We start from the raw sequence: 26,184 nt of genomic DNA, 5'->3' as shown, positions 1-26,184 counted from the left end.
TACATTTACTCATATATAGTTTTATCTGATAAAATTAATTCATCCTTACCTAAGGTAAAGTTTTTTTAAATGTGGTTTTGTATTCTGTGAGCATAAAGCTAGCTTCTGAAAATACACCAGATAGTTATTGCAAAATTACCTCAGTTACAAGTGATTATGTCCTTTTTGTTATTTTTATTATTCAGAGCAATCATATGACTTGTCACCTGACCTCTCACATACCTTTCCTGACATTAACAGAGAGTTCTTCCTTGTTTGTTGCAGGAAGATTTTTAGCGAAACGCTATTGGCCCACTGAAGGCGCATTTTAATCCTATTGGTCCGTCTGATTATCAATCAAGAACAGAGGGCGGGACAACTGAGTTCCGTACCAGGAAATAGCTGTGAGAAATAACACAAGCACCTTCCAGTCAGCAGTGTCGCCGGTGAAAGCGGCTTTTGTGGGTGAAAATGAGCAAAATGCTGTTGCTCCTCGTACTTTTAAGTTTACTGAGTCCCGCAGCTGAAGCGCTGGACAACGGGCTGGCTCTGAAACCCACCATGGGCTGGCTTCACTGGGAGAGGTTCATGTGTAACACGGACTGTGACACAGACCCCGACAACTGCATCAGGTAGGAAAGAGGAGGCAACAACCTGTTCCTTTAATTAGATTATAGATGATTATAGATGAATTTGAATGATTCAAACTTAATATAGTCTCCACATGGTGGTAATATTTCTCCACACAGGTTTGAATGGAGCAATAGGATGGTTGACATTTAAAGTGTAAATACTTAGAACAGGCTAAAAGTTTCTGAAAAATGGTGTGTGTGTGTGACCTTGGGTACAGTTTCTGTTATGTGTAGCGAACCTTAAATCCTCTTTTTACCAGATCACACAGATAAGTTTGTAAACATTACCAGAGTTACTGTTGGAAATTAAATATCCAGGGGTGCAACGGTGTACACAGAACCTCCTGAAGTTGGAGCTTTTGTCAGAGTATCGATTATGGGATTCCATAAATCCTGAATCTTACTCCTTCTTTTATAACTGTGGTCTTGAGCATAGACCAGTTGCTTCTCAAACAAAACACTGGCCAGTCCTCCACTCTTTGGAGTGGAGGACTCTAAAGAGGACTCTTCCAAAGAGAAAATCAACAGGTAAACATGGCTCTTGTCCAAACATCAAAAGGTAAGGAGACTCACCCATGGACTGATGGACTGTGGTGTTGTAGGAATACAGAACTTGAGGTAAATAATTACACCAATGTCCCTTCCTCTCAATAGGTAGAGTTTGCAGAAGATCATGTAATGTTCTATTAAATCTTTCACATTGGCCGTTACCTTCAGGATGGTACGGGGTAGTTTGAGTCTTCTGCACTTCATACAGCTCACACAACTGCTGGATCAGTGCACTTTCAAAATTCCGGCTCTGATCGGATTGTAGTCTTGCTGGAACACCAGACTTGTAAAACCAGTCTTGTACAAGAACCTTAGCAACAATAGAAACCCTCTAGTCTTTGGTTGATACAGCCTGGGTAAATTTTGAAAACATATCAGTCATGATGAGAACATTTTCCTTACCATCTTGTGATGGGCCCGCCAAGGTGAAATCTATCGCCAAGACTTGGTTTGGTCTTGAGCCCAACAAATGACCATTGGCCACCCGTGCCTGGGGGTGTGTAGCTTTGGCCAAGGGACAGCTTTCACATTGTTGGCACTAATCTCTAATCTCTTTGTGCATCAGAGGCCAGTAGCACTGCTCTCTAATAATCTCAGTGGTCCACTCCACTCCCTGATGTCCATGACTTTGGTGAAGCTGTTTCATCACTTTCTCCTTCATTGAATCGGGCAGCAGCAATTAATGGATATCCTCAAACGGATGCTGTGTACGGCAATATAACAGGCCATTCAGCTGGATCACCTTGCGCCACTGTCGAAGCAGCTCCAGGACTTTAGGGGAGAGACTAGCCCTTCTGACAAATCCAACCCTGATACAGGATCTGACAAGGGTGCAATAGAACTGAGCTGAGAAGAAATGGTGGCTTGCACTGAGCCAGCCATCTCTGTAACACCTTCTGGAAGACTGACAATGTTAGAAGGGTCTAAAGTCCCTATTGGAGTACACGGGTGAAGAACCACATCCACATCACTTACATTAACAATAGGGGTGTGGGTAATCCCCCTAACCACTGTCACTACTGCTGGTGACACCAAAACCCCTGCTGGGAGGCAGCGTTTAGTGATAAGTGGTTCAAAGAGCCCAGATTCCATAGAGCCAACTCAAAATTACCTCAGTTACAAGTGATTATGTCTTTTTTTGTTATTTTTATTATTCATAGCAATCATGTGACTTGTCACCTGACCTCTCACATACCTTTCCTGACATTAACAGAGAGTTCTTCCTTGTTTGTTGCAGGAAGATTTTTAGCGAAACGCTATTAGCCCACTGAAGGCGCATTTTAATCCTATTGGTCCATCTGATTATCAATCAAGAACAGAGGGCGAGACAACTGAGTTCCGTACCAGGAAATAGCTGTGAGAAATAACACAAGCGCCTTCCAGTCAGCAGTATCGCCGGTGAAAGCGGCTTTTGTGGGTGAAGCAGCTCCAACAACGCTATCACTAAATGCTGCCTCCCAGGAGGGGAGGCAGCATTTAGTGATAAGTGGTTCAAAGAGCCCAGATTCCATAGAGCCAACTCAGTGCGAGAACAAGTAGCAACAATAACTCTTATTGTTGCCAGCGGGCATACCAACTGGCCTACGACCCCTTAACCGAACTATACCCATTTAAGGGAAAACTGTACTGGAACACTTTGACAATGTTGGAAAGCCATGTGCCATGAACATACCGCCTGACTGATTGTGGGTAACTCAAACAAAGCAGCACCATGTTGTTTAAAGAGCTCATTATGACATTCTCTAATGACATTCATAACCAAGACACCTGGTAGACTGAGAGGAATGGTCCAGGGGGTTCTTCACTACCAGAACCCGACGTCTGGGTACCACCCTGCCCAACACCTCTACGTCAGTTTCAAAATAGCCAACATAAGGTATGCTAAGCCCATTGGCTGCATGAAGCTCAAGCCAAGAGCAGGCCTGCAAAGGGCCCTGACAATGTTGGTTAAAGAAACTCTGTGTAACTGTTGTTACCATGGAACCAGTGTCCAAAAGACACTGAAGTGAAACCACACCGACTCAGCCCTATCCACCTCAGTGCAACAAACTCCTGCAAGCATGTGACACTGCCTTGCAAATTTCCTGCCAACAACGCCAGATTGTGACCTTGGGTACAGTTTCTGTTATATGTAGAGAACCTTAAATCCTCTTTTTACCAGATCACACAAATAAGTTTGTAAAAATTACCAGAGGCACTGTTGCAAATCAAATATAGTTTATTGAATTCATAAATGCCTATGGACAAAAATAGTCAGTTTATTTTATTGTACAAAAGTGACCACACTAAAAGTAGGAGTCTATGCTGGCCCTGGAAACCTTATAGCCGAGAGACATAGTTAAAACCCATTGAATAAAGTTAGACTGCTTGGGGGAGGAAAAATAATAAGGAAAACACAAATATAACTAAATACACCTAAGTGTTCCCCAACAAAAACACACTCACACAAAAATCCCTGGTGAATACAGCAAAGGAAAGAAAAACTCCCCTTCCTCTAGTCTCCTCAATCTAAATAAAACAGCTTGGAACCCAGGGGCAGCATAGTTCTCACTGCTCAATTCTGTAATGCAGCATTTCCCAGCCCTGGTCCTTAAAGCACACAGGCCTGCAGGCTTTTACTGAACTGTAATCATATGAATCAGGTGTGTAAAAGCAGGGAAACATCCAAAACATGCATGGCAGTGTATCTTAAGGATCAGGGTTGGGAAACACTGCTGTAATGGACCCTTATAGTTGCAGAATACATTGTGTCAATGATGTTCATTTAAGTCTTTTCACATTCAAGTTTCAACTGGATTTTGAACATAGAAACTATCTGAACTTACTACTTTTAATACACGTATATAATTTTATTCATTATAGTATCAAATCTATCAAACACATTATCTTCTCTACATTTTTGTCATAACTATCGGTTAAAACTCTATTTCATTTAATATATTTATTAATCTTTCTTTGTTTAGCTCAAATATAAATAAAAATTTGCTGATGCGCCCTACCATGTGACTAATTCTCACCTCGTATTCCACCCAGGTCACATTTTTATTCAGGAAGCAAGGCCCTAAATGTCAATGCCTTGGTTGAATCTTGATTACTGTGCTGCTTCATATGTGGCAGCATCCAGATACACTGTTATACAATGGGTTTTATTTTGTTTGTTTTTTTTGAGACATGTTTTCATCCCAATAACTCTCAGCACCTGCATCCTAACTGACTGCCCTGCCTATTTTCTCCTGTTGCCTTGGCAGCGAGCGTCTGTACATGCAGATGGCAGACATGATGGTGAAGGATGGCTGGAAAGAGGCCGGTTATGAGTACGTTTGCATCGACGACTGTTGGCCGTCCCACCAGCGTGATGCTCAAGGCCGCCTGCAGGCAGACCCCAAAAGATTCCCGGGAGGCATCAAAAAGTTAGCCGACTATGTGAGTTGCTGCTATAATAAATAAACCACAAAGGGGAAGTAATGGGATGTTTAATAGATTTGGGGTGCAGAATGACCAGTTTATGATTGTGAAGCATGTCACAATCCATTGCAAAAGTATTTATATGTCTTGAATATTTTGACATTTTATGCTACTACCATAAATTTTTGTTTCTTTCATTGGAGTTTTTGTAACATGAAGTCATACAAGTCATAGTTTAACATTTTCTATGAATAAAGGTCTGACTGATTTGACATGGATATATATGTGTCCCTCCTGAGTCAATACTTTGTAGTATCATTCTTTGATTTAAGCACAAATGCAAGTGTTAGACATCATATTTTTCTCTTGGTTTTGCACATTTCAGACGTTTTTGCCCATTCTTCTCAGTAAATGTCAGTTTAGATATAGCTCTGGCCTTTGCATGGGGCATTTTAGCTCATAAATATGTGTTAATCTGTACTGAACTTATTTTTTAATAGTAAGTTCACTATATGTTTAGTATGTCTAGTTTTGTTGTGCTTTGGGAGGTGAATCTTTGCCTCAATCTCAAAATTTGTGATTTTCTTACAGTACTGTCCCAATTTTAGGTCCATTCACCTTCAACTGGGCTCTATCAGCTTTCGTATCCCTTCACTCTTCATTTAACTGGAAGGGACAGCAAAGGCTTTTTGAGTTTTAATCTGTGCAACACTGCCACCTCCTGGTTTGAACATCTTGTGTTTTCCCTCCTTCAGGTCCACTCTAAAGGCCTGAAGTTGGGTATTTATGCAGATGTGGGAGACAAAACCTGTGCTGGATACCCTGGCAGTCTGGGTTATTATGAGACTGATGCTCAGACATTCGCAGACTGGGACGTGGACCTGCTTAAATTCGATGGCTGTAACTTGAAGTGGACTTTGATCGGAGACGGTAGGAATTAATTTCAAAATTTAAATTATTGTTAATTTAAACAGTAAACTGTGTTGCCAAATCATGTCCATTAACTCCATTATCTAAAATGTAAGGAGACTGTGTCTATTTCTATTATGTCATTCTGTTCTCTTACTGATTAATTTTCTGGTTTAGGCTACATAAAGATGTCAAATGCTTTGAACAAAACTGGAAGAAGTATCCTGTACTCCTGTGAGTGGCCTTTGTATGAATGGGATTTCCAAAAGGTGAGGAAAATATATATTTTTTTAATTTCCTGTTTAAGGTGTTTTTAAACATATTAGTTTATCTCTGCCTCCAGCCAAACTACACCGCTATCCGTGAGACCTGCAACCACTGGCGCAACTTTGCCGATGTGTTTGACTCGTGGGATTCAATCAAATCTATCCTGGACTGGACTGCTTCTCATCAGGACATCATTGTCCCCTCGGCTGGGCCCGGAGGCTGGAATGACCCCGATATGGTACTCACCACATCTTCCAATTTGATCCCAAAACATTCAAATACCAGGAAGTTTCTCCTACATCAGAACTTTTCTATTTCTTTCAATTATCCAAAAATAACTTTTTCTACATTTTGTGCAAAAACAGCTCATTCTAAAAGGAGCTTAAAATAGACAGAAGAGAGCAAACTAAAATCTTATTATCTAAGAATGATTTTGTGCAAAAAATATAATGTACATGTTTTGTATAAAACAGACCTGTCCTAGTTTGTTCAAGGGTGTATAATAGGTCACATTTTAAGCAACAACCATTCCAATAATGTTGGGCTTGTTTATACCAGAGAATTAGCTTGTCTGTGCTTTTGTAAGTTTGCATATTTATGATACTGATCTACTCCTCCAGCTTGTAATTGGGAACTTTGGCCTGAGTCATGACCAGCAGGAGTCTCAGATGGCGTTATGGGCCATCATGGCCGCCCCCCTACTCATGTCTAATGATCTGCGGGACATCTGTCCTCGATCCAAAAAGCTGCTGCAGAACAGACAAATCATAGAAATCAGCCAGGACCCACTGGGCAAGCAGGGATACCGCTCTGCCAAGGTGAGAGTAAAAGTGGCAGAAAACAGATTTTAGCTTCATCTACTCATTCTTTAAACTGTTGTAGATGTGAAATTATCTCCTGAAGGCTAAGAAATGTGGCTTGTTTTGCAGGGTAATAGTTTTGAAGTGTGGGAGAGACCTCTATCTAAAAACCGCCTGGCTGTCGCCGTGCTCAACCTGCAGGAGATCGGTGGTCCTCGGGGGTTCGCCATCAGTGGCATTCCTGGCTGGAAGATCTGTGACCCCCAGTGCAACGTCACTCTGATCCTCCCCCAATACAAGGAGATGGGAGTTCAGACTAAAGATAGCAAACTCATCTTAAAAGTAAACCCTTCAGGAACGGCTCTGATGACCGTCACACCAATCAGCCACAACTTTGGCAAGCTTTACTGGAAGCACACTAACTAAAAACGTCAAATTGTTACTCTAAATCTCAGGTTCAATCATCAAGTTTCTAAAAATATTGTTTCTAGATTTTTGCTGTACAGGTTTTTAAATACATTATTTGTGATTCACTGCATTGGTAAATGGGTTTTCCAGCATCCAGATCAACTGGAATTAGCTTAGTTTCATTGTTTTTATAATTAACAGCTTATTTGAAGCCAATTTTATTATTTTATTTTCTAGAGACCGACAAAGCTTTGCAATGACCTTTACTTGTTAAAAATCATGGTGGATCTTTCTGCAGATTCTGAACCAGCAACTTTTAAACTCAGTTTGTGATACATATGTAATTATTTAAAAGGGAATAAAGCTATTTAACAAATTCTGATTCATAAAATATAATAAATGTGATACTCAAAGGTGTGTCCATTAATTTTCTCCATCAGACTGCATGAAGATCTCCAGATACAAAAATCTGAACCAATTTTAAAAGATTTTTTGAAACGTTTCAACTTTTTGTTTTTACATGTTTAGACAAAAATTGAATTCTTCGCATCTATAGTCCTCCATGCATGAAAAGAAAGCACAAAATAAAAGTATGTTTCAACATGTTTATTGAAAATAGTGACAACTTCATCCAGAGGAACGGACCACAGCTTAGAACTGGATGACCTGGCCCTGAAAGAGGAAACAGAGAAATCTGGGTGAAAATGATGCTTCAAGATAAACACTCCTTTCTGGTTAATAGCTACAGAAAATCCAATCCACTAAGGGTTTAAGTCCCACACACTTCCACCAGTAAGATTACACTTCACCCATTAATACAAAGTCAACACTTTGAGATATTTTCCAGCTTTATAACGTTTTAAGCAATCTGCAACTACAATTTTTTGACCAAATAGCCGCTACAATCTGAGACAGAACGCTAAATGCAGCATTGAAGCCTTGTAAATAATTTTTTTTTTACCAACATTCACACTGTAAACATTTAAGTGCCATAAGTGTTTTTTATGATCCCCAGTCAAAATAAATTGCGCTCGATAACCAAGAAATTTGTGTTAAATATGTCATTCTAGCATTACGACTCCAACAGAATGGCATGTCTAACTGTAGTAATAATTAAAACTTAAACAGTGTTAGTTTCTCCAAAAACTGTCTTTAGTAATTGTTTTCTTAAATATTCACATATTTAAGTTAAGCAATGCACCACAAATTTAATATTCTGATATTAGAATATTTCATCAACTTCTGTCATTTTCTTGAAGTTTGTGCTTAATACCCTTATCGCTGTTGACACTGTGTTGAGGAACAGTTATTGACAAACTCTTATGTCTTACATTGAATTCTAGCAAAAAAATGCCAATGATAGTTGCTTCATACCTTTCTCTTCTTGTCACCACCCAACTCGAAGTGCTTGCATCTCTTGATGGCCAGCATTCTCTTGGATCTGCAGTTGGGCTCCACACACTCAAGCCTCAATACGATCTTCTTTGTCGTTTTAGCCTGAAACAGATATTTTAGTTGAGTCACAGCTTTCAAACATGTATTTAATCCTTTAAATAAGACATATCTACAAGGGAAGGTTGGTGTTACCTTTTTACGGAAAATCGGCTTTGTTTGCCCACCGTACCCGCTCTGCTTTCTGTCGTATCTCCTCTTACCTGCAGAACAGTTTGAGAGTTCAGTGAAAGCACAACAGCTACAATATAAAATTATCTATAAAAGTATTCACACATTTTAAACTTATTCACATTTGTATTCAGTCAATTTGTAGAACCTCGTTTTGCTGGAATTTCAGTCTCGAGTAAATCTACAAACGCTCTGCTTTAAAATCTTCCCACAGACGCTCAATTGAATTTAACTTTCTGTAGACCGTTCTAATCTACAAAGATACTATTAAATATTCCACTGTAGATCTGGTTGTTTGTTTTAGGAAGGTGAACATACATCCCAGTCAAAGTCTTTTTCAGCCTTATCTATGACTGTTTGCATGTAGTTCATCTAGTTTTGGTCTTATCTGACCAGAGAATTTTCCAAGTTCCCACAGGTAAATTCTTCTATAAAGACCCAGTTTTGAATCTCTGCAGCTCCATAGTTACTGTTCACAAAACAGCAGTGAATAATTAGCATTAATTAGCGTAAAACGAGATTCAATTTCACAACTTGGTGAACTGTTATAGTTTCAAGTTTTGCTTAAATTACAAATTTGCAAAGAAATAAAAAAAATGGAACGTTTAATTTAACGGATTAAATCTGTGGAATCATCTGTCAAAAGAAACAGGAGAGATGAAAAAAGTGCTGTCAAGATGTAGGATATTTTCTCTCACTTCAGTGCTGCATCACCACATAGGAATCTTTCTTAGATTATTGCCTGTTTTGTATTTTAAAAGAAGTCTAGAGGAGTAGAAGCTTATGTCAGAGAAAAGCTACTTGTGTTGCTGGCATCACATGACTGGATTTCTGTTTAAAGCAGAAACTGACAAACGCATTACTGCTTAAACAAACTGTTGCAGTTTAGAAACCTGCTGAAGTATTGAACTTGAAAATCACTGTCCAGAAGTAGCAGGGTGGAGCAGCTACTTTGTACTTTCCCTTAAGTTTTACTGGTGAGGGAAGTTGTTCCTGCTTTTCTGGTAGTGTGTTTTGTTGTGTGTGTGTGTTAATTTAAGACCGATGTGCCGGTTTATTTGAAAGGTCTGTTTTTGCTGTCATACTGAAGCCACTGAGACATCTTTCAGACAGCACTGTGTTAGCTATGTAAAGCAATAGATAACACTTCTAAGATTTCTTCCATTGAAGTTATTAAAATGCACTAACTACAGCCTGTTTTACGAGACATATATTGGCGGGCAGCAGTTTTTTTCCATTATGTAAATAGTTTTTAATTATTTAAGGTTTGCAATGACTGTTACAGTTTTTGATATGTGTTACTTTCTTCCACACCTTCTCATTCGAAACTGGTTCATAGCAAGTGACATGTTCATTTTTAAACTAAATAAACAAAAATAATAATATGCTAACTTGGGAACTAAATTTGTTCTTGATTTTACTTGGGAACATCAGAGTAAACTGGTCAAATACAAATGAAAAAGTTGACACGTTCACTTTAAAACTAAATAAACAAAAATAATAATATGCTAACTAGTACCATTATATGCACTTCCAGCAAAATAGACTGATGTTGTTTTTTATGACCAAACATGAAAAGGTTCAAGGAGTGTGAATATTTTATACAAGTACTCTGAATATTTTATACAAGTACTGCATCAAATTTATGTGGAGACATTATTTACCCTGTGCATAGAGGGAATCCTTTCCCTTCTTGTACTGGGTCACCTTGTGGGGTTGGTGCTTTTTGCACTTTTTGCAGTAAGTCCTGCGGGTCTTCGGGACGTTCACCTAAATGGCAACAGAAAGCATGAATCAGGTATCATACTTCCAGGTCTGAGACAAATTATGGCCTTAAAAAGCAACATAGTTAGCCTTGAGGTTAATTGATAACCGAATAATGATACAATTACGCAAACAACGTGAAACTAAAACCTTAAACACTTTACTTGTTGAACAGATTGTGCTAATTACGCTAGCTGTTAGCTCTGATAGCATGGTGGCTTTTGGATATTAAAACATAGCAAACATGTGCGGTTCAGTTTCTGTAAAGTGACATAATGCTGTTTTGAATGGATATTTAAGCTACACCATATCCACCCACACTAAATACAAAATTTGAGCAGAATGGAAGAAGCCAACAGCGGCTCTTCATTGCTAACATTAGCATTCATATTTATCTCAATAGAACAACATAAAACCAAAACAAAGTGGCTAATACAGCCATTATAACATTTATCGAAAAACTATAACCACATTTGAACTAAAGAAAGTAAGATGTAATGCTTTAAATAGCAGGATTGATGTTGATTTCATTAAATATATTGGTGTAGTCGTTTCATACCATGGTTGCGACCCGATGAGGAGGAAAAAGAGGAAGGACGAGCCCGGAAGCGGTTGTTGAAGTAGATCTCAGCGGTGAATAGCGGCATGTTCTGCCCCCTAGTGGTGGGGTGTGTCATGATGTCATTGTTCTGTATCATAATTCGGACTCAGTGTGACCCTATCAACTTCTATGTAGTTATATATGAATCGGACTTGCTTGCAATGTGTCTTGAAGTTACATTTTCCTATAATTTGGTATTACATAGATAACTGAACTGAATTGGATTTAATTTTATTGATTAGATTTGACAAGGTTTAAATGATCAGTTCAAACATCAATTGTATATCTCAAGTGAGCTGAATATTTGAAATAATAATTTTAATCAAGGGCTGTGTTTAGTTCTTCAGTGGTATTTCTCAGTATTAGGATTTAGTAGTAATTTCTCTTAATAAATGAAATAATAATTTAAAACTTAGGACTTTCTTGCTGTGAGACATCAAGTATGCAGTTCTGTGAAATTGAACTAGCTGTTGAATAGTAAAGAAAAAGACATGTCTAATTTGGTCTGCTGCTGTCCACAAGAGACGTGTAAATTCAACTATGCTTCCTCATAAGACCACATTCACCTTTACTAACAATCAGGGAGTTAACAAATAAGTATAAGAAAGGGGGATAGATTTTGGAGTAGCAGAAGCAGTTAATTTTTATTATCTATTTAAATAACAAAACAAAATATGTGAAATATCTTACTTTATTTATCGTATAGATACCCCAATGACTATGCTAAGCAGTGTGTTACATTTTAGTGCAGACAGTAAAGATTTAGTCTCTCCCATCTCTACTGCTGAATCCAGTAACTCCATCAGCGTAATCATGGAAACCCGATGTCCTCTTTCACTATAGTCTCCTTCTTGCACACACACACACACACACACACACACACACACACACACTCACGCGCGGACACCCACTCACACGCCCCCATCCATCTGCCCCCCACATACACACACACACACATATATATATATATATATTTATGCCATTTTGCTTCCATTTTTTGATGATGAATTTACCTGAACTCTAGCGGATGATTGGGGCTTTAGAAACTTTCATTTCTGTCCATCTCCTGACTTGTACTTTTCAATAACTTTTTCTCTAATTTGCTTGACGTGATCTTCAGTCTTCATTGTGTTGCTAGTAATACTGATTAACCAGTGAATGAACCTTTCAGACACGGGTCTATTTAAAATAGAACCACTTGAAATACAGTCTCAGATAGTTTCAAGGCCTCTCAATGTGAAAGCACTATAACCAATTGGCTGGATCCCTGCTGAATTAGGTCAGACACTTTAAAGTAGTTAGGGTTATTATTATTTTTTTTATTTTATATTTTTATTTAATGATTGTTATTTGTAGAAATTAGTTTTCACTTTTACATTTAAGGATTTATTTTGTCAAAATAAGTCAAATTTTGTGGAATATGATTGATATGTGAAAGCAAAAAAAAGGGGTAAAACATCCAAGAGGGTGAATAATTGTTATAGCCACCATACTTTAACCAGTTTGTTGTTAATTTTTATGAATATCTTTCCAGGCAAACTGTTACTTATACTGAAATGGTTTTGCTCCATCCTCTTAATTTAACCCAAGTAAACAACATGCTTGCTTGTTTCCCTAAAGACCACACTCTCTGTCACCAGTAAAAGTGATCATTAAGTTTTTATTTCTTCCTCTCTAAACAGTTTCAAATTGTCATCGGACTGAACAAGAAAAACTGTCAGCCAAAAGTGCTACTACATGCTGCAGCTAAATATGGAGCTCTGAAAAATGTTTAACCCGCTTCAAACTTATCACCAAAAGTGTCCAGAAGGCTGATATGAAAATGAGCAGGAAGAAAAAGAGGAAGTAAGCTGAGCCGATTCCTCTCTGTGGGTGTGTTTTAACTTCTTGCATCACAGACTATCACACATTTTATGAAGAGCAAGCAGAAGTTTCATGTCACAGCTTTTAGGTGTGCTGTGTTTGTCTGATGCTTTGGTGTTTTCAGGTGCAGGGGTAAGTGACCACACTGATTAAAACACTGTGCTGTGAGGTCAGTCTGTATTTTCAGCCATTTCTGCTTTGAAAAGATGTGAATTCTCAAGAGGTCTGGAGATACAGCTGATTGTGTTTTTAACTAGCCCTGAAATTTGTACGTTTATATGCAAATTTTAAAATAGTTTGCACTAAAACTGCTGAAGCGCATTGTTGATTAATTATTTAGGTATCTTATGTTTGTGAAATGCATGTTCATACAGCTACATCTGAAGATCAGCTTAAAGAGATTAAGCTGATCAGATAGTTTCATGTGGTTAGAAACTTAAATTCAATTCTGCCAAGAGTAACATTTCTAGCAAAATATATTTCACAGATCAACTCAAGGTTAAACTGGTGACTGAAAGCATTTTTGTTTCTTCTGTATTTGCTCACTGGGAATTTTTTCTAATGTACTTATCTGTAAGGAAACATCAGGGAAGAGGGCATCTTGGGACATTCCTCCTTAACAAAGTGTTTTAAGCTTTGGCTCTGTTTCCTGGCATTTATTATTATTTATTTCAAACTTTTAAATTGATTGTTTCCTACAGGCTAATTCCTCGTGACCACATAAAAAAAAACAAGAAACTTGTTAGACATTGAGCTAAAACTGCCAATGCAATGTGTTTTATTTGAAAAGAATGTGAGCCTGTATGGATATTTATTAACTTTGACAAGGTCAACAGACTCACATCATGTATTTAAATCGTGCAAATTATCATTTTTAAAGCAATGTCAGGTAGAAGTGCTGCAGGGTATTGGGTTTCTTCTCCCTTCATATTTCAGTGTAACCCTGATGCAACTTCCCTCTTTAGTTTGCCTGTGTCAGCCACCATGAGTCAACTCTCTTTAAAAAAAGACAAAAATAAGTACCTTTTTTGGTAGCAATTGTGTATATCAAATTATAATTTATAGTTTAAGATGTTAAAAGGCTATAAGGCAAATGGACCGGAATCAGATTATCTGAGTTGCCGGGTAAGTGATGTGAAAAAACAATGGTGGTGGCGAATGAGGAATGGGTAAACAATGTTTCTCAGAATGGGGAACATCACTCTCCGACTATGACGGCAAAACAATGGTAACGAGTGCTGCCGCTGCTGCGTTAAGAAATGTCACCGTCCTGGTGATAGCAGGGAGTGACTGAAGCTTCTTGTAGAGTTACTGTTCCAGTTCAGATGATAAAAGGAAGTGCTCACAGGCCCAAAATAGGTTTAGACTGAACTGCAAACACATCTGACAGAGACTCACACACTGTGAGCTTTCAGCTATGTGATAAAAACCCGAGGTTGGCACTGTTGAACCGCCTTCCACCATGAGACACTTGCTGTGTTTCAAGACAAAAGAGGTCTGTGGATGCGGTGCCACCTCTGGTTCTGCAAAGGTTTCATCCAAAGCGATCTTTACAACACACCGACTCAGCCTTTAGTAGAACATTTATTACATTTAGATAAACTATCAAGTTACAATTCCATTTGTTTCTACAATTTTATAAGAAGTAACCCAAATTAAGGATACTTAAAACAATACTTTATATTATTTCTGTATTATTTAAATGTTATTTCTATAAGCTCTTCTTACAAAGTGTATATCAAGAGCTTGCCTTTAACCTAACAAGTTAGCATTTCTGGCTTTGGAGGTGAAACTTTCAGTTTCTGTGTTGCAAGGTGGCAAAAAACAGAAACAATACAGCAGCCATAAACTGAAATGACACCCTCGTTAATTTGCCTGTGTATCTTTAATCTGTTTATTATACGTCGCAATAAATGCGTGTCAAAGAAAGGTTGCTTTGTGATACTTTATACGAGGTAATCCAGGTGAACACGTTTCATGTTTCTCCAAACTCCGAGAACCTTCGTGTGATAAGTTTCTGGGTCTTTGAATCTGATGTTCCTAATTTGAACTACGAGCTTGTTTGTTTTTGTTTTCTTTTCTAGTGAAAAACAGATAAGCAGACATTTAAATTTGGTATGATTTTCTTATCATGTTTAAAATAACACAGAAACATAAGGGAAGTTTACTTATATAACATCATTTGTACTCTGGGTAATTGAAAATACTTAACAGGAAAACAAAGGACCCGGGGTGAGAAGCAAACAAATCAAAAAGATTGCATACAAATAAAAAAAGTACAAAATGACCCATCTTTTATCTAATTCCTAGCAACCATTGTCTTTTGTGACTGCCGGACGCATTTTTTCCCCTGTCCTATTTGTTTATCCCATTCTGTCAATAACTCAACTTTGTGCAAACTGAAGGTGGATGGTGGCAAAATATGAGAAAACAGGCCAATTTTTTGTGTCTTTTAGTTATAAAACGCTTGTATTACTTTAAATTTGAAATACAACTTTCTGTTTGTCCAATCTATCACAAGACAACACAGAGACAAACAGGACAGACAACCACACTTATACTCATACCTAAGGGCAATTTAGATAAACAAATTAATGGTCATGTTTTTTGGAGGAATATCCATTACTGCTTTCTAATGAGAAAATCTGATAACAAAACATTCTTTTATTCCTTCTGTGCACCTTAAACATGCTGTCTCACGTAGGTTTTTGCCACAAAATCAACATAGGTGAACAAGAACATTTCTAAAATCATGATGACTTCAAATTAAAAAACCCCAAAACCTTCCTCCCTATTTGAAATGGGCGCTGACGTCACGACAGGAAGTATACGGTTTGCTGGCGCAAGCTGTTATCTGGAAGATACCAAGACAATTTAAAAACTGGTCAGTTTTTATCTTCTGCCAGGAATTTTAGTATTTTCTGTTATTATTAACAGTATAAAAAATAAGGTAAATCAAACAAACACTTCTTTATTTGTTTGATGTTCATCACTAGTTCCTGATTTGCAAATCAAATTACTAAAGCAACCATGGGCTATTTACTTTTGGGGGTTTAGATTACAAATTCCCAAAGCAAGTCATATTTTACATCTCTGCCATATTGTCAGAGTTGAGGAAAACAGAAATGCCAAAGGGGGAAATGCTGGAAACAAAGGGAGCTGCTTGCACGAAATGCAGAGTTTATGCAAACCAACTTTTAATCAGTCACTGAGTCTCTCATCTGTCATATCAGCATTGCTGTGACTGTGAAAAGAGAGTAGGCACTCAAAAATTCAGTGGAAGGAACTGGAACAGCTGAATTAGAAACATAAGACCCCGTGGTGAAGGGTGTGACTTACAACACAAAAAGAGACTGCAGTCAGAGTTAAGTTGCTGTTTCACTTCGTTCTCCTACCATAAAATGATTAACTATCGATCACTTGTTTCTTTGCAGATTAAGCGAAACTGAATCATGTCAGACAATCTAATGGAAGAAATCTTCATCAAGCGATCTCAGCAGAAGAAGAAGACCTCTCCTCTAAATTACAAGGAGAGGTGGTTCATTCTCACCCAGGAAAAAATAGCCTACTATGATTTTGACTCTGAGAAAGGGGTGTGTACCTGAAGACAAACTGAGTCACATTTAACATTATTTTGGGTGGAAAAACTTAAATCTGCGTTCTTTTTTTTCTTCTGCCATTTGTTGAGCAGAAGCGGAAAGGTTTAAAAGGGGCGGTGGACCTAGAGAAGATTAAGTGTGTGGAGACGGTCCAACCAGAGCCCAACGCCCCACAGGAACGCATGTATGCATTCCAGGTAAATCTTTTCTCAACATACTCTTCAGAAATAAACTAAAATATAAAGTTCAGTTGGTTTAATTTTTTACTTCTTCAAGCTGAAAACTGTTGAATGATCATCAAGTTATAATCAACTGCACTCAAGATGCATCACAACAAACAATTTTAACTTGTTTTTTTCTTTTCAAACTAAAACTGCAAGTGTCTGAGTTTGTGAAAGTCCATTCTTAAGAAGTGAAACTGTTTCAGATAACAAGGGGCTTTCAGAAGCAGTCCAGGTGCCACTGTTTAAGTAATGAAAGTAAGAAAGTACCATCAGCCATCAGCGAAATCAAAAAGTTTATCCCGTTCATATCTCACATAAGAAGTAAAGCCAATAAGAAAAATTCTCTAAAAAATTTAGATTTAAAAATCTAAATTTTTTATGTCCTAATCTTATCTTCTTTTAATTTATTTTAACTGACAAATTGTATTTATTAAGAAAAAAGTAAGAATGTAAGAATTTTTGTGTAACTTTGCAATGTCACGTTTAACATGTCTCAAGTTTCAAAAAACTATTTGGAAAGAATAAAAAAACTAAATCACATTTAAAATCACAATTTAGAAGATAAATTGTGACTTGAGAAAGTTTCTTCAAACTGTGGGATTCCTCAAGGATCAATACTCGGAGCAGAAATATTTTCATTTTCTGTACTTCTAGCAGGCATCACTCAGATTTTAACTGCCTAAAATAAATAAAGTCTGGCTGGCTGATAATAATATACTTTTTAAGTTTAAGTAAAATAGAAACAATGATTGTTAGCCTAAAATACACTTGAACATCAGCCGAGCAATTGATTTCTTCATTTACAAAGTCCAGCATTCAGTATCTATAACTAATTAGACTCTGAACTTAAAATTAAAATCTCTATCACAATCTTGCTTCTTTTAGTTGTGAGTTGTTGAATCCTCTGAACTTGAAACTGTTGTTAATTGTATAATCCCATTTATTCGACTTGCTGGAAGAGACAAAGCTTTTCTCTTTTTTTCAAGTCATAAAAAAACAGCAGCTATTTCTTGTGACAGTCTGTCATATGTGATAATACACATCCAGTTTTATCTAGCCAACCTGCTAAACTCAAAATTCACTTTAAAATATTACATTCAGTCTCTTATTTCTGTTTACAAAACCACATTTTTGTAGGTGTTTCCAGCATATCTGATTTTGCACTGCACTTTATAACTATGTCTGTGAAAGGCACTGTCAAAATGAAACATTTATTCATTGTTTATTTTATTTCCTAATGCAACAGTTTTAGAAAGTATGTAAAGATGGTATTCTTGAAGAACAAAACATTGCAGGAGGACTTGGACTCTTTCAGGTTCCTGTATGTCTCAACAATAAAGAAAAAGAGAGAGAGAACAAACTTAGCTGATACTGCATGACTGGTTGAAGGATGTGACATAACTATTTGTTTTATATTTACTCACATGAAAAGATTTCCTGTTTTGAAATTGGGAAAGGGTACAGACAAGTCCATAGAAATTCAAAATTTCATCTAGGACCTGGAAGGGCTGAATGGGAAATCTCATCCATCCCTACTTCAAAGTCCAAGATGGCTGCCTTAATATGAAACATTGTGATATCTATATAAAAATGGCATGTGACTTTGCACTTCTGTCGATATGCTTCTCATTAAGTCAGTCTAGCATGCCACTTTTTTCAATAAATGTGTTTATACAGGTTTTGCCACTCTTTCGTGTCCAGTGATCAGCATTTTGTCAATTTCCTACTTCCATTTCATTTCCATAACCAAACCAGTTCATATCCATGCTTTTATGCCATTACAAATTACTTTTGTTGTGGCTATTGATTTTATGATTTTTTTTATCACAATATCAAAAAATGCTCAAACCATACGTATGATGTAGCAAATGTAAATAATCTATGTTGCACTCTTTTGGTTCTGATCCAGGTTGCATCGCTTGACTCTTATCATGACACCTTATCAACCTGAATAAATAATAGTTACATCTATTGAGGGAAGCAGTTATCCAAACCAACCTGATAGTATGTGAAAATATAATTGTTTTCCTTGTTACATTAAGAATAAAAATGTGATTGACAACCTGTTTGGAGAGCTAGGGTCAAATTCACAAGTCACATTCAGAATGATTTCTGTTCATTTAACAGGAATCTCTCTGACAAAAGGAAGTGGGTCAAAAAGCAAGACAGCATGTTCCTATCAATAAAAAAAAAGCAGCTGCGAAACAAAGATTATGACACATATCAGTCTGGGAAGGGTTGGACTACTGGTTTTTGAACTTGGCACTGGAAGATAATTAAAATTACATGAAATGAAAATGGTACCCTGTACAAATAGCCACCAGCATATATTTATCCAATGACATCCAATACAGTTTTTAAAACCTTTCAAAATTGTGAATATCCTCAGAATTTCCTCAGGGTACTGTTAAAAACATCCCAAAGTTCTGATATTGGTACTGGAAGCAGATTTTGAGAACAGTAGTTTTAATTGATTCTTGTTTTTTTTCCACAGATCGTTTATGATGAAGGGCCGTTGTACATCTTCGCAAAAACTGACGACATCCGAGCATCGTGGATAAAGAAGCTAAAAGAAAGTGAGTAAAACAAATTTAGACTTCAACGTTGTGTTCATCTGATAAACTTTGGTGTCTTTATCTCAACATCTTGTGTGACAGAGGAGTTGGACGTCCATGCAAATGCTGATTTTATGTAAATGTGCTGTGCATGAATTCATGTGTGCTAATGTTGCTCATAGTGGTCCGCTTCAACAAAGATCTGATGCAGAAGTATCATCCCTGTTTCTGGGTGGATGGGGTGTGGCTTTGCTGCCAACAGGAAGTTAAACAAGCTATGGGCTGCAAAGTTCTGGAAAGTTCTGCTAAAAATGGTAAGAAGGCGACTTCTGTCAGGGTTGAGTTTGAAGTTGAAACAAAACACGAATTTTTGAAGTTTTAAATCATTGATGCCTTCATTAATGACAGGTTTTAAATCTTCACCGAGTCGACGAATGTCCAGAAAACCACTTCCCCCAACCCCAACAGAGGTATACATTTAGATTCATAATATAGACCAGTTTGTTCTGAATTTACTCAACAACCTAAAATTGTTTCAGGAAAAACCTGGTCGCCCTTTGCCTCCAGGACCACCTGAGCCTCAAGCACAGTCTGCAAGCATGACTGTAGTAGCTGAGTACGATTACGCACCAATGACTCCCCAGGACCTGGAGCTGAGGAAGGACGAGGAGTACACCATCCTGGAGAGGTCCGACCCCAACTGGTGGAAAGCCAGAGACAAATATGGGTGAGACAGCTTTAACACAGCAAAGCAAAACAATACAAATTTGGATGGATTTACGCAAAAATATATTAATCCTAAGTGACTTCATCCTTTGGGCCATACGGATATGAAATAGGAACCCCTTGCACCACGATGAGTGAAAAAGAAAAAGGAACAACCTCAGAATATCTGAATACTTTGAACTTTAAAAATAAAATGCATTATGCTTCCAAAAGACATATTTTTTGATGATTTGACAATTTTGTGGACATCTTTTTTTTCTGCAGGAAAGAAGGCTACATACCAAGTAATTATGTGGTGGAAGCAGAAAAAGGGCTTGAAAAATTTGAGTGAGTTCAAAAATAATGTTCTGCCAACAAATTGGTGTTTGATATTGTACATGTCTCTATTTTATTCAAGAGTAATCTTAATTGTTTGAATTATCTTAATTTTATTGTGTAACTCCATCGCTTATAGTACATTCTTCTAATAGAGTAAAGTGACTATGACATTTATTTTCACAGCTGGTACTGCAAAAACATGAGTCGGAGTCAAGCAGAGCAGCTTTTAAAATCTGAGGTAAACGCAATGCTGCTTGATTTATTTGTTCATCCTTAAATTAACTGTAAGAAATTTTAAGACTATGAAATGCGCTTCCCTTCTCAGAACAAAGATGGAGGTTTCCTGATACGAGACTCAAGCAAAGCCGGGAAATACACTGTATCTCTGTTCACCAAAAGTGGCGTGTAAGTAACATACTTGGTTAAAACACTACTGCCATTTATATAGTTCATCCCCTGACTCCACTCATGCATGAACCTATGAAAAGAAGAACTGTGCGTGCTGAAAGCGGAAACTGCAAACCACAGAGGGACGGAGATGTAAATTATTCATGCAAAACTTGGGCTAATCTGTCTGCAGAACAATTTTTTTTGTTCATCTCAGTCTGAAGCCAACTGTGGATAACAGTGAGGAGATATTAGCTGCACAGCCATAATTAAGACCAGTCTGGCTTCATGTGATATTCTTGTTTTCTCTACAGGGATTCAGGTGGAAGCTGCAGACATTATAACATCTGCACAACCCCACAGGGCCAGTTTTACCTGGCAGAAAAGCATCATTTCAACACTATCCCAGAGCTGATCAACTATCACCAGCACAATGCAGCAGGTCAATACTACATCTGGTCACCGTGACAGCCAAAATAACTCTTTTTACAAGCTGCAAATATTAAGATTTTCCTGATTAATTTCAGGTTTCTTTGTGGCCTTAGCTGTTGGTTCTGATTTTTTCTCATTACAATCAAACAATCATAGTTTTAAAAATGTGCTGCAAAAATCTGAACGTGGTAGCAGTTTTGATTCTAACAGCAAATGGAGGAATTACAAGACATTCCTCATTTACGCAACACAAGAATGCGTTTAATGCCATAACTCCAACAAAGTGCTACCATATATGGTCTTGGTTGGTTTATCTATAAACAAAACTTGCAGGATTGTCTAGAAATTAGACAATCAAGATTTTTTTTATTTAGCCCACTGACCTACAATTGTGAAGTCAATAAAGAGAAAATTGTCCAATTCTTCAGTATGTTTTGAGAGAAAGAACTGTAGAACTGGTTTGGTTCACTTACCTCCAAACATTTGTTGAGAACTGTGACGCCCATTTCCATCTGTCTTAAGAATCAAACATGTAGTAGTTTTATGCATCTCTAAATTGAATTCTTGTAAAGTTTATTACATTTCTTATTTTTATTTTCCTTCTGTAGAAAGGCTCAAGGTCATATAATGTGTTACTACAACATTATTTCATCAGATCTTATTTGACAGGATGTACTTGAACCTAAGAAGGCACAGATGTCTAAAATAGATAAACAGGATATGTGAGGTTGTGCTTTTTTCATACCACTTCAAATCTCATTAGATGGGTTTCTTACACCTAAAATGTATTTTTTTTCTTAAAATTAATGGACAAGAAAACCATCAGTTTTGGTAGCATGATATATTGATGTAGGTCAAGATGTTGTATACCAGTAAACGAATCATTGCAGAAATTATAAATAAATTTTAAATTTGCTATACATTTTTGCTATAAATCTAAAATATAGTCAGTATTACTGAGACTAGAACTGGGCAGCAGAATCAGGAAGCTTACATGACCATAAATCATATCTCTCCTACGATTCTGCATGTTCATACAAACATATTTGTTTACCTCGATAACTCAGTTCCACAGTCCCTCTAGCTGCAGCTGCAGGTTTAATTTGCTAAAGCTCATTACTCTTACTAGATACTGACATTCATAGCATGATGATATGTTTTTTAGCTGAAAAAGACTCTCTTTATATCGGTTTAATTTATTTATATAGGTCACGGCCAACATAAAGTTGCCTTTGGGGATGGTTTCCTAGTCATAAGATACAGAAAATAAAAATGCTGATTCAAGATAAGCTGTACAGGAAAATCATCAGACTTTAGGCACACTTGTATGCACTGCTTTCTAACTTGCCAATGTGGTTTTGTTTTTTCCAATCACCAGGTATGGTCAGCAGGCTGAAGCACATTGTATCCAATCGGGCACAACCTCCATCCACAGCAGGACTGGGTTATGGTAAGAGCATATTTGAACTACAATCAGTCAAATTTTCAAGTAATTCACCTCGCATGACTGACGACGAGGCATTCATTGTTCTCTATCAAATCATAGCAGTTCCCCTAATTAATGTTTTAAAGCTGAAGGTATGACAACATATTTTTTTCTAATTAAAAAGTGTTGAAACAAAATCTGCTTTGTACTCTAAAAATAAAAATAACCACTTCTGACGCACTTTTATAAAACACAATTTAGTCTCTCTTATTTAGGAGCTTTATAATAGAGTTTCCTAAATTGTTCTTGTGTGAAAACCCCTGATGCCACTGGGGCACTATGTGGTATGAGAAACTTTTGACAAGACTAAACCTCATATTCTTTGTGCTGTACTTAATTGCACTTGCACTTATATTGTGAGCAATTTCAAGTAAAAGACTGTCTTAAAAAACTGAAGCCAAAGACAAACTGGCTTCAGTAGATGTACAAATATGAATGGTATAGAATGTTCCCTTAAGCAGAACATTCTATACTATTCATATTTGCTTAATTTATTCTCTACAAAATAATTTGTTTTTAAGATAAGTCCTGTTTGCATCACAGTCTATCCACAGTGTATATTTGTGACTCATTAAATCAATTTGTAAATGTCTACATGTGAACATGTACCATTTGATTTAGAACACAAAACGATGTAACAAGATACCATAAATATATTGTTACATACTCCAATTGCTAACATTGGTTAGCACGAAAAAAATTAGAGAATCAAATTGTTTTCTGAGTTGGAATCAGAATGTTTTCACTCAGGTGAGATGCCACAAAAAACTGGAAGTATTGACACTCAGTGCTGGAGTAATTTTTGGCAGTGTATTAAAAACATAATTAGTGCTAAAATCAAAAACCACTGAAATATTTTAGTTGTCAGCTACCCTCTCCAAAGCTAATGCTATTTAAAATATATATGAATAAGTTTAAATTAATTTTCAGGTTATTGTGTCTTCTATTTCTGTTCTCTGTAACAGCAAAACATTGAAATATGATTGTTAGCATCCCCTCTAATGTCTAAAATATGATGTTTTTTGCTGCTGTTTGTTTCAGTTTGCTGTTGAGTTTCTGAGTAGTTTAGCTACCTGCTAATGTATTGAACTGTAGTAACTATAACTGTAACTGTAGTAAATGTTGGGGAGTTTAATATTACAGTATTTGTAAAATAAAAAGATAAAAATATGAAAATATTTTAAATGGACTTATTGCTACTGTCTTTATACCAATTAGCTATTTAATCTTATATCTTTTGGTCAAGCTGACTCATTGTTTTCACACAACTCTGCAAGGAAGCTAAAAATAAAGCTTGTCAATTTTACTTCCTAGCTTTTGATGCCAAGTTTGACGCACTGAAATGCATCTTACTTTCTTCAGGTGTTTGGGAGATCGACCCTCGTGATCTAACATTCATCAAAGAGCTGGGAAATGGCCAGTTTGGAGTGGTGAAGTATGGAAAGTGGCAGGGCCAGCATGATGTGGCCATAAAGATGATTAAAGAGGGCTCCATGTCTGAGGATGATTTCATAGAAGAAGCCAAAATCATGATGTAAGGCTACAGAACTTATGTGTCAAATGAGGAAAGCTATACCCCATAAATGCCTTGAAAAAATAACAACTTAATTTTCTTCTAATTTTGCTCAAACAAGGAAGCTTCGCCATGAGAATTTGGTGCAGCTGTATGGTGTCTGCACCAAACAAAGACCTATTTACATTGTGACTGAGTTTCTTGCAAATGGCTGCCTCCTGACATACCTAAAAGAAGGCCTGAAGCAGCACCCAACAACCGTCCAGCTTCTTGAAATGTGTAAAGACGTATCAGAGGGCATGGCCTACCTTGAAGTACACCAGTACATCCACAGAGACCTGGTGAGCAACAAGGACGTTCTGTTAATAAACAATAGCAAAAAATCTCAATCAATTCCAATTAGGGAGAGGATAACCTGTGGTTTGGTATTACATGATAAGGCTAGAAGTTTAATGATTATGCTTAATCCACAATGTGTTTGTTTTATCTTTAGGCTGCCAGGAACTGTCTAGTAGATAGTAACGGCACAGTCAAAGTGACTGACTTTGGTCTGTCAAGGTAAAGTGTTTAATGTGTAACAAAATGAAAAAAATAAAATAGGCATGTGAGTGTACAATGTGGTGTTAAAAATCCTTTCCCATGCCCCTAGATACGTTTTGGATGATGAGTACACGAGCTCAGTAGGCTCAAAGTTCCCAGTTCGTTGGTCACCTCCAGAAGTACTGCTTTACTGCAAATTCAGCAGCAAGTCTGACATCTGGGCCTACGGTGAGAAGTCACAGCTGTTCATTTCTTCATATGGACTGCCAGTGAAATTACAAGTCTGGTAGTATTAAACATTAAAGGTGAACTTTATTATCTGTTCATAAATTTTGCAAACTTTATCTATGGACTTTGTGTCTGATTATGACAGCATCTTGTGCAGTGTTTAAACATAAAACATTGAGGTCAATATGCTAGTTTTCCATCTGAATTAAATAATTTTACAACCATAAACAAAAAATGTCTGAAAACTGTCAGGTACTGAGCAGACAACAAACTTTAGTGGACATTCAGAAAGCCTGGAAAGAGGTGACAAATGATAATGACTCAAGACTTTTGTAAAGCATCGTTTCTGAATGGTTTCAACTCTTTAAACATTTCTTTGCTTGTTCTTTATCAGGCGTTTTAATGTGGGAGGTGTACACACTGGGGAAGCTTCCATATGAACGCCTCAACAACACAGAAATAGTGGATCAGGTGTCCCGAGGCCTGCGCCTTTTCCGTCCACAGCTGGCCAATGAGAAGGTCTACAGCATCATGACAAGCTGTTGGTCTGATGTAAGCTCTTTTCCTCTCACACTCTGAGCCTCAGAAAACACTGAAATGAAAAAGGTTAACAATCAATATTCGCCTTTGTTTTACAGAAAGCAGATGAGAGACCCACCTTTCAGGAGCTGGCACTGACTGTTCAGGATTTGCTGTATGAACTCCAATAGATCTGAGAATAATTTATGTAACACAATAAACCTCTCTGATCCCCAGAGAAAAGCTCCTCATGGATCTCTGAAGACAAAGCATCGTTAATACAATTGAAACCTTCAATGTGGGAGTGAGCAGCATTTTAAGGCTTATCTAGAATGTGAATAGGTTTAATGCAAATGTCACTTTTTGTCACTAGCTTTCACATCACATTAATAAAAATGCAGTCCTACATTTTCATGAAGCATATTTAGATTTTTTTTTTAATATATATTATACTGGAGGTTACTCGATTAAAACATGATATTTTTGTTTCTTGTACTCTGTGAAATCATTGCAAACACCTTTGTATGTGAAAATAAGCTTTGTAAGCTAATATGTGTTGCACAAATAAACACCAAGTAAGAAGAGCTTGCAAATGTATGAAATACAAATATCAGCAATTTTCAGTTTATTTTCAGCCTATTTACACAAGCATTTTTAAACAAAGCAGATGGTAATTATATTTTTTAAAAAGCATAGAAAAATATCTGGAAGCATTACTGATCTTAAAAAAAATTCCTCCTTTATCCATTCATTGCTTTCTTCTAACAAAGCTAACAAAATACCACAAAAAGCTTAAACTTTCAAATACTATACAATAAATAATATAATTAATACATACTTTATGTTAGTAATTATCT

At 36.9% G+C, this 26,184-nt stretch overlaps 3 protein-coding genes across 3 annotated transcripts; 2 read left to right on the top strand and 1 right to left on the bottom strand.

Moving 5' to 3' along the window:
• Positions 1–304: 304 nt before the first annotated feature.
• gla (galactosidase, alpha) lies at positions 305–7,599 on the top strand. Its single transcript, XM_044127173.1, has 7 exons — positions 305–611; positions 4,409–4,583; positions 5,321–5,495; positions 5,652–5,743; positions 5,818–5,979; positions 6,362–6,559; positions 6,671–7,599. The coding sequence occupies exons 1-7, from the start codon at positions 451–453 to the stop codon at positions 6,965–6,967; spliced, it is 1,260 nt and encodes a 419-aa protein (XP_043983108.1). The 5' UTR covers positions 305–450; the 3' UTR covers positions 6,968–7,599.
• rpl36a (ribosomal protein L36A) lies at positions 7,541–10,992 on the bottom strand. Its single transcript, XM_044127174.1, has 5 exons — positions 10,896–10,992; positions 10,237–10,342; positions 8,537–8,604; positions 8,324–8,446; positions 7,541–7,621 (listed from the first exon to the last, which is right to left on the bottom strand). Exons 1-5 carry the CDS (start codon positions 10,896–10,898, stop codon positions 7,601–7,603), a joined length of 321 nt encoding a protein of 106 aa, XP_043983109.1. The 5' UTR covers positions 10,899–10,992; the 3' UTR covers positions 7,541–7,600.
• Positions 10,993–12,832: 1,840 nt separating this feature from the next.
• btk (Bruton agammaglobulinemia tyrosine kinase) lies at positions 12,833–25,911 on the top strand. Its single transcript, XM_044127172.1, has 18 exons — positions 12,833–12,932; positions 16,235–16,393; positions 16,492–16,596; positions 19,118–19,199; positions 19,361–19,492; positions 19,587–19,648; positions 19,718–19,905; positions 20,169–20,231; positions 20,406–20,460; positions 20,548–20,627; positions 20,924–21,051; positions 22,420–22,491; positions 23,890–24,061; positions 24,162–24,381; positions 24,534–24,598; positions 24,690–24,808; positions 25,203–25,360; positions 25,447–25,911. Exons 2-18 carry the CDS (start codon positions 16,253–16,255, stop codon positions 25,516–25,518), a joined length of 1,914 nt encoding a protein of 637 aa, XP_043983107.1. The 5' UTR covers positions 12,833–12,932; positions 16,235–16,252; the 3' UTR covers positions 25,519–25,911.
• The last annotated feature ends 273 nt before the right edge of the window (positions 25,912–26,184 follow it).

The sequence above is a fragment of the Gambusia affinis genome, linkage group LG09 (genome assembly GCF_019740435.1).
Source record: "Gambusia affinis linkage group LG09, SWU_Gaff_1.0, whole genome shotgun sequence".
Classification (NCBI taxonomy): Eukaryota; Metazoa; Chordata; class Actinopteri; order Cyprinodontiformes; family Poeciliidae; genus Gambusia; species Gambusia affinis.
The sequence above is the reverse complement of the archived record's forward strand: the minus strand, read 5'-3'. Positions and strand labels throughout refer to the sequence as shown.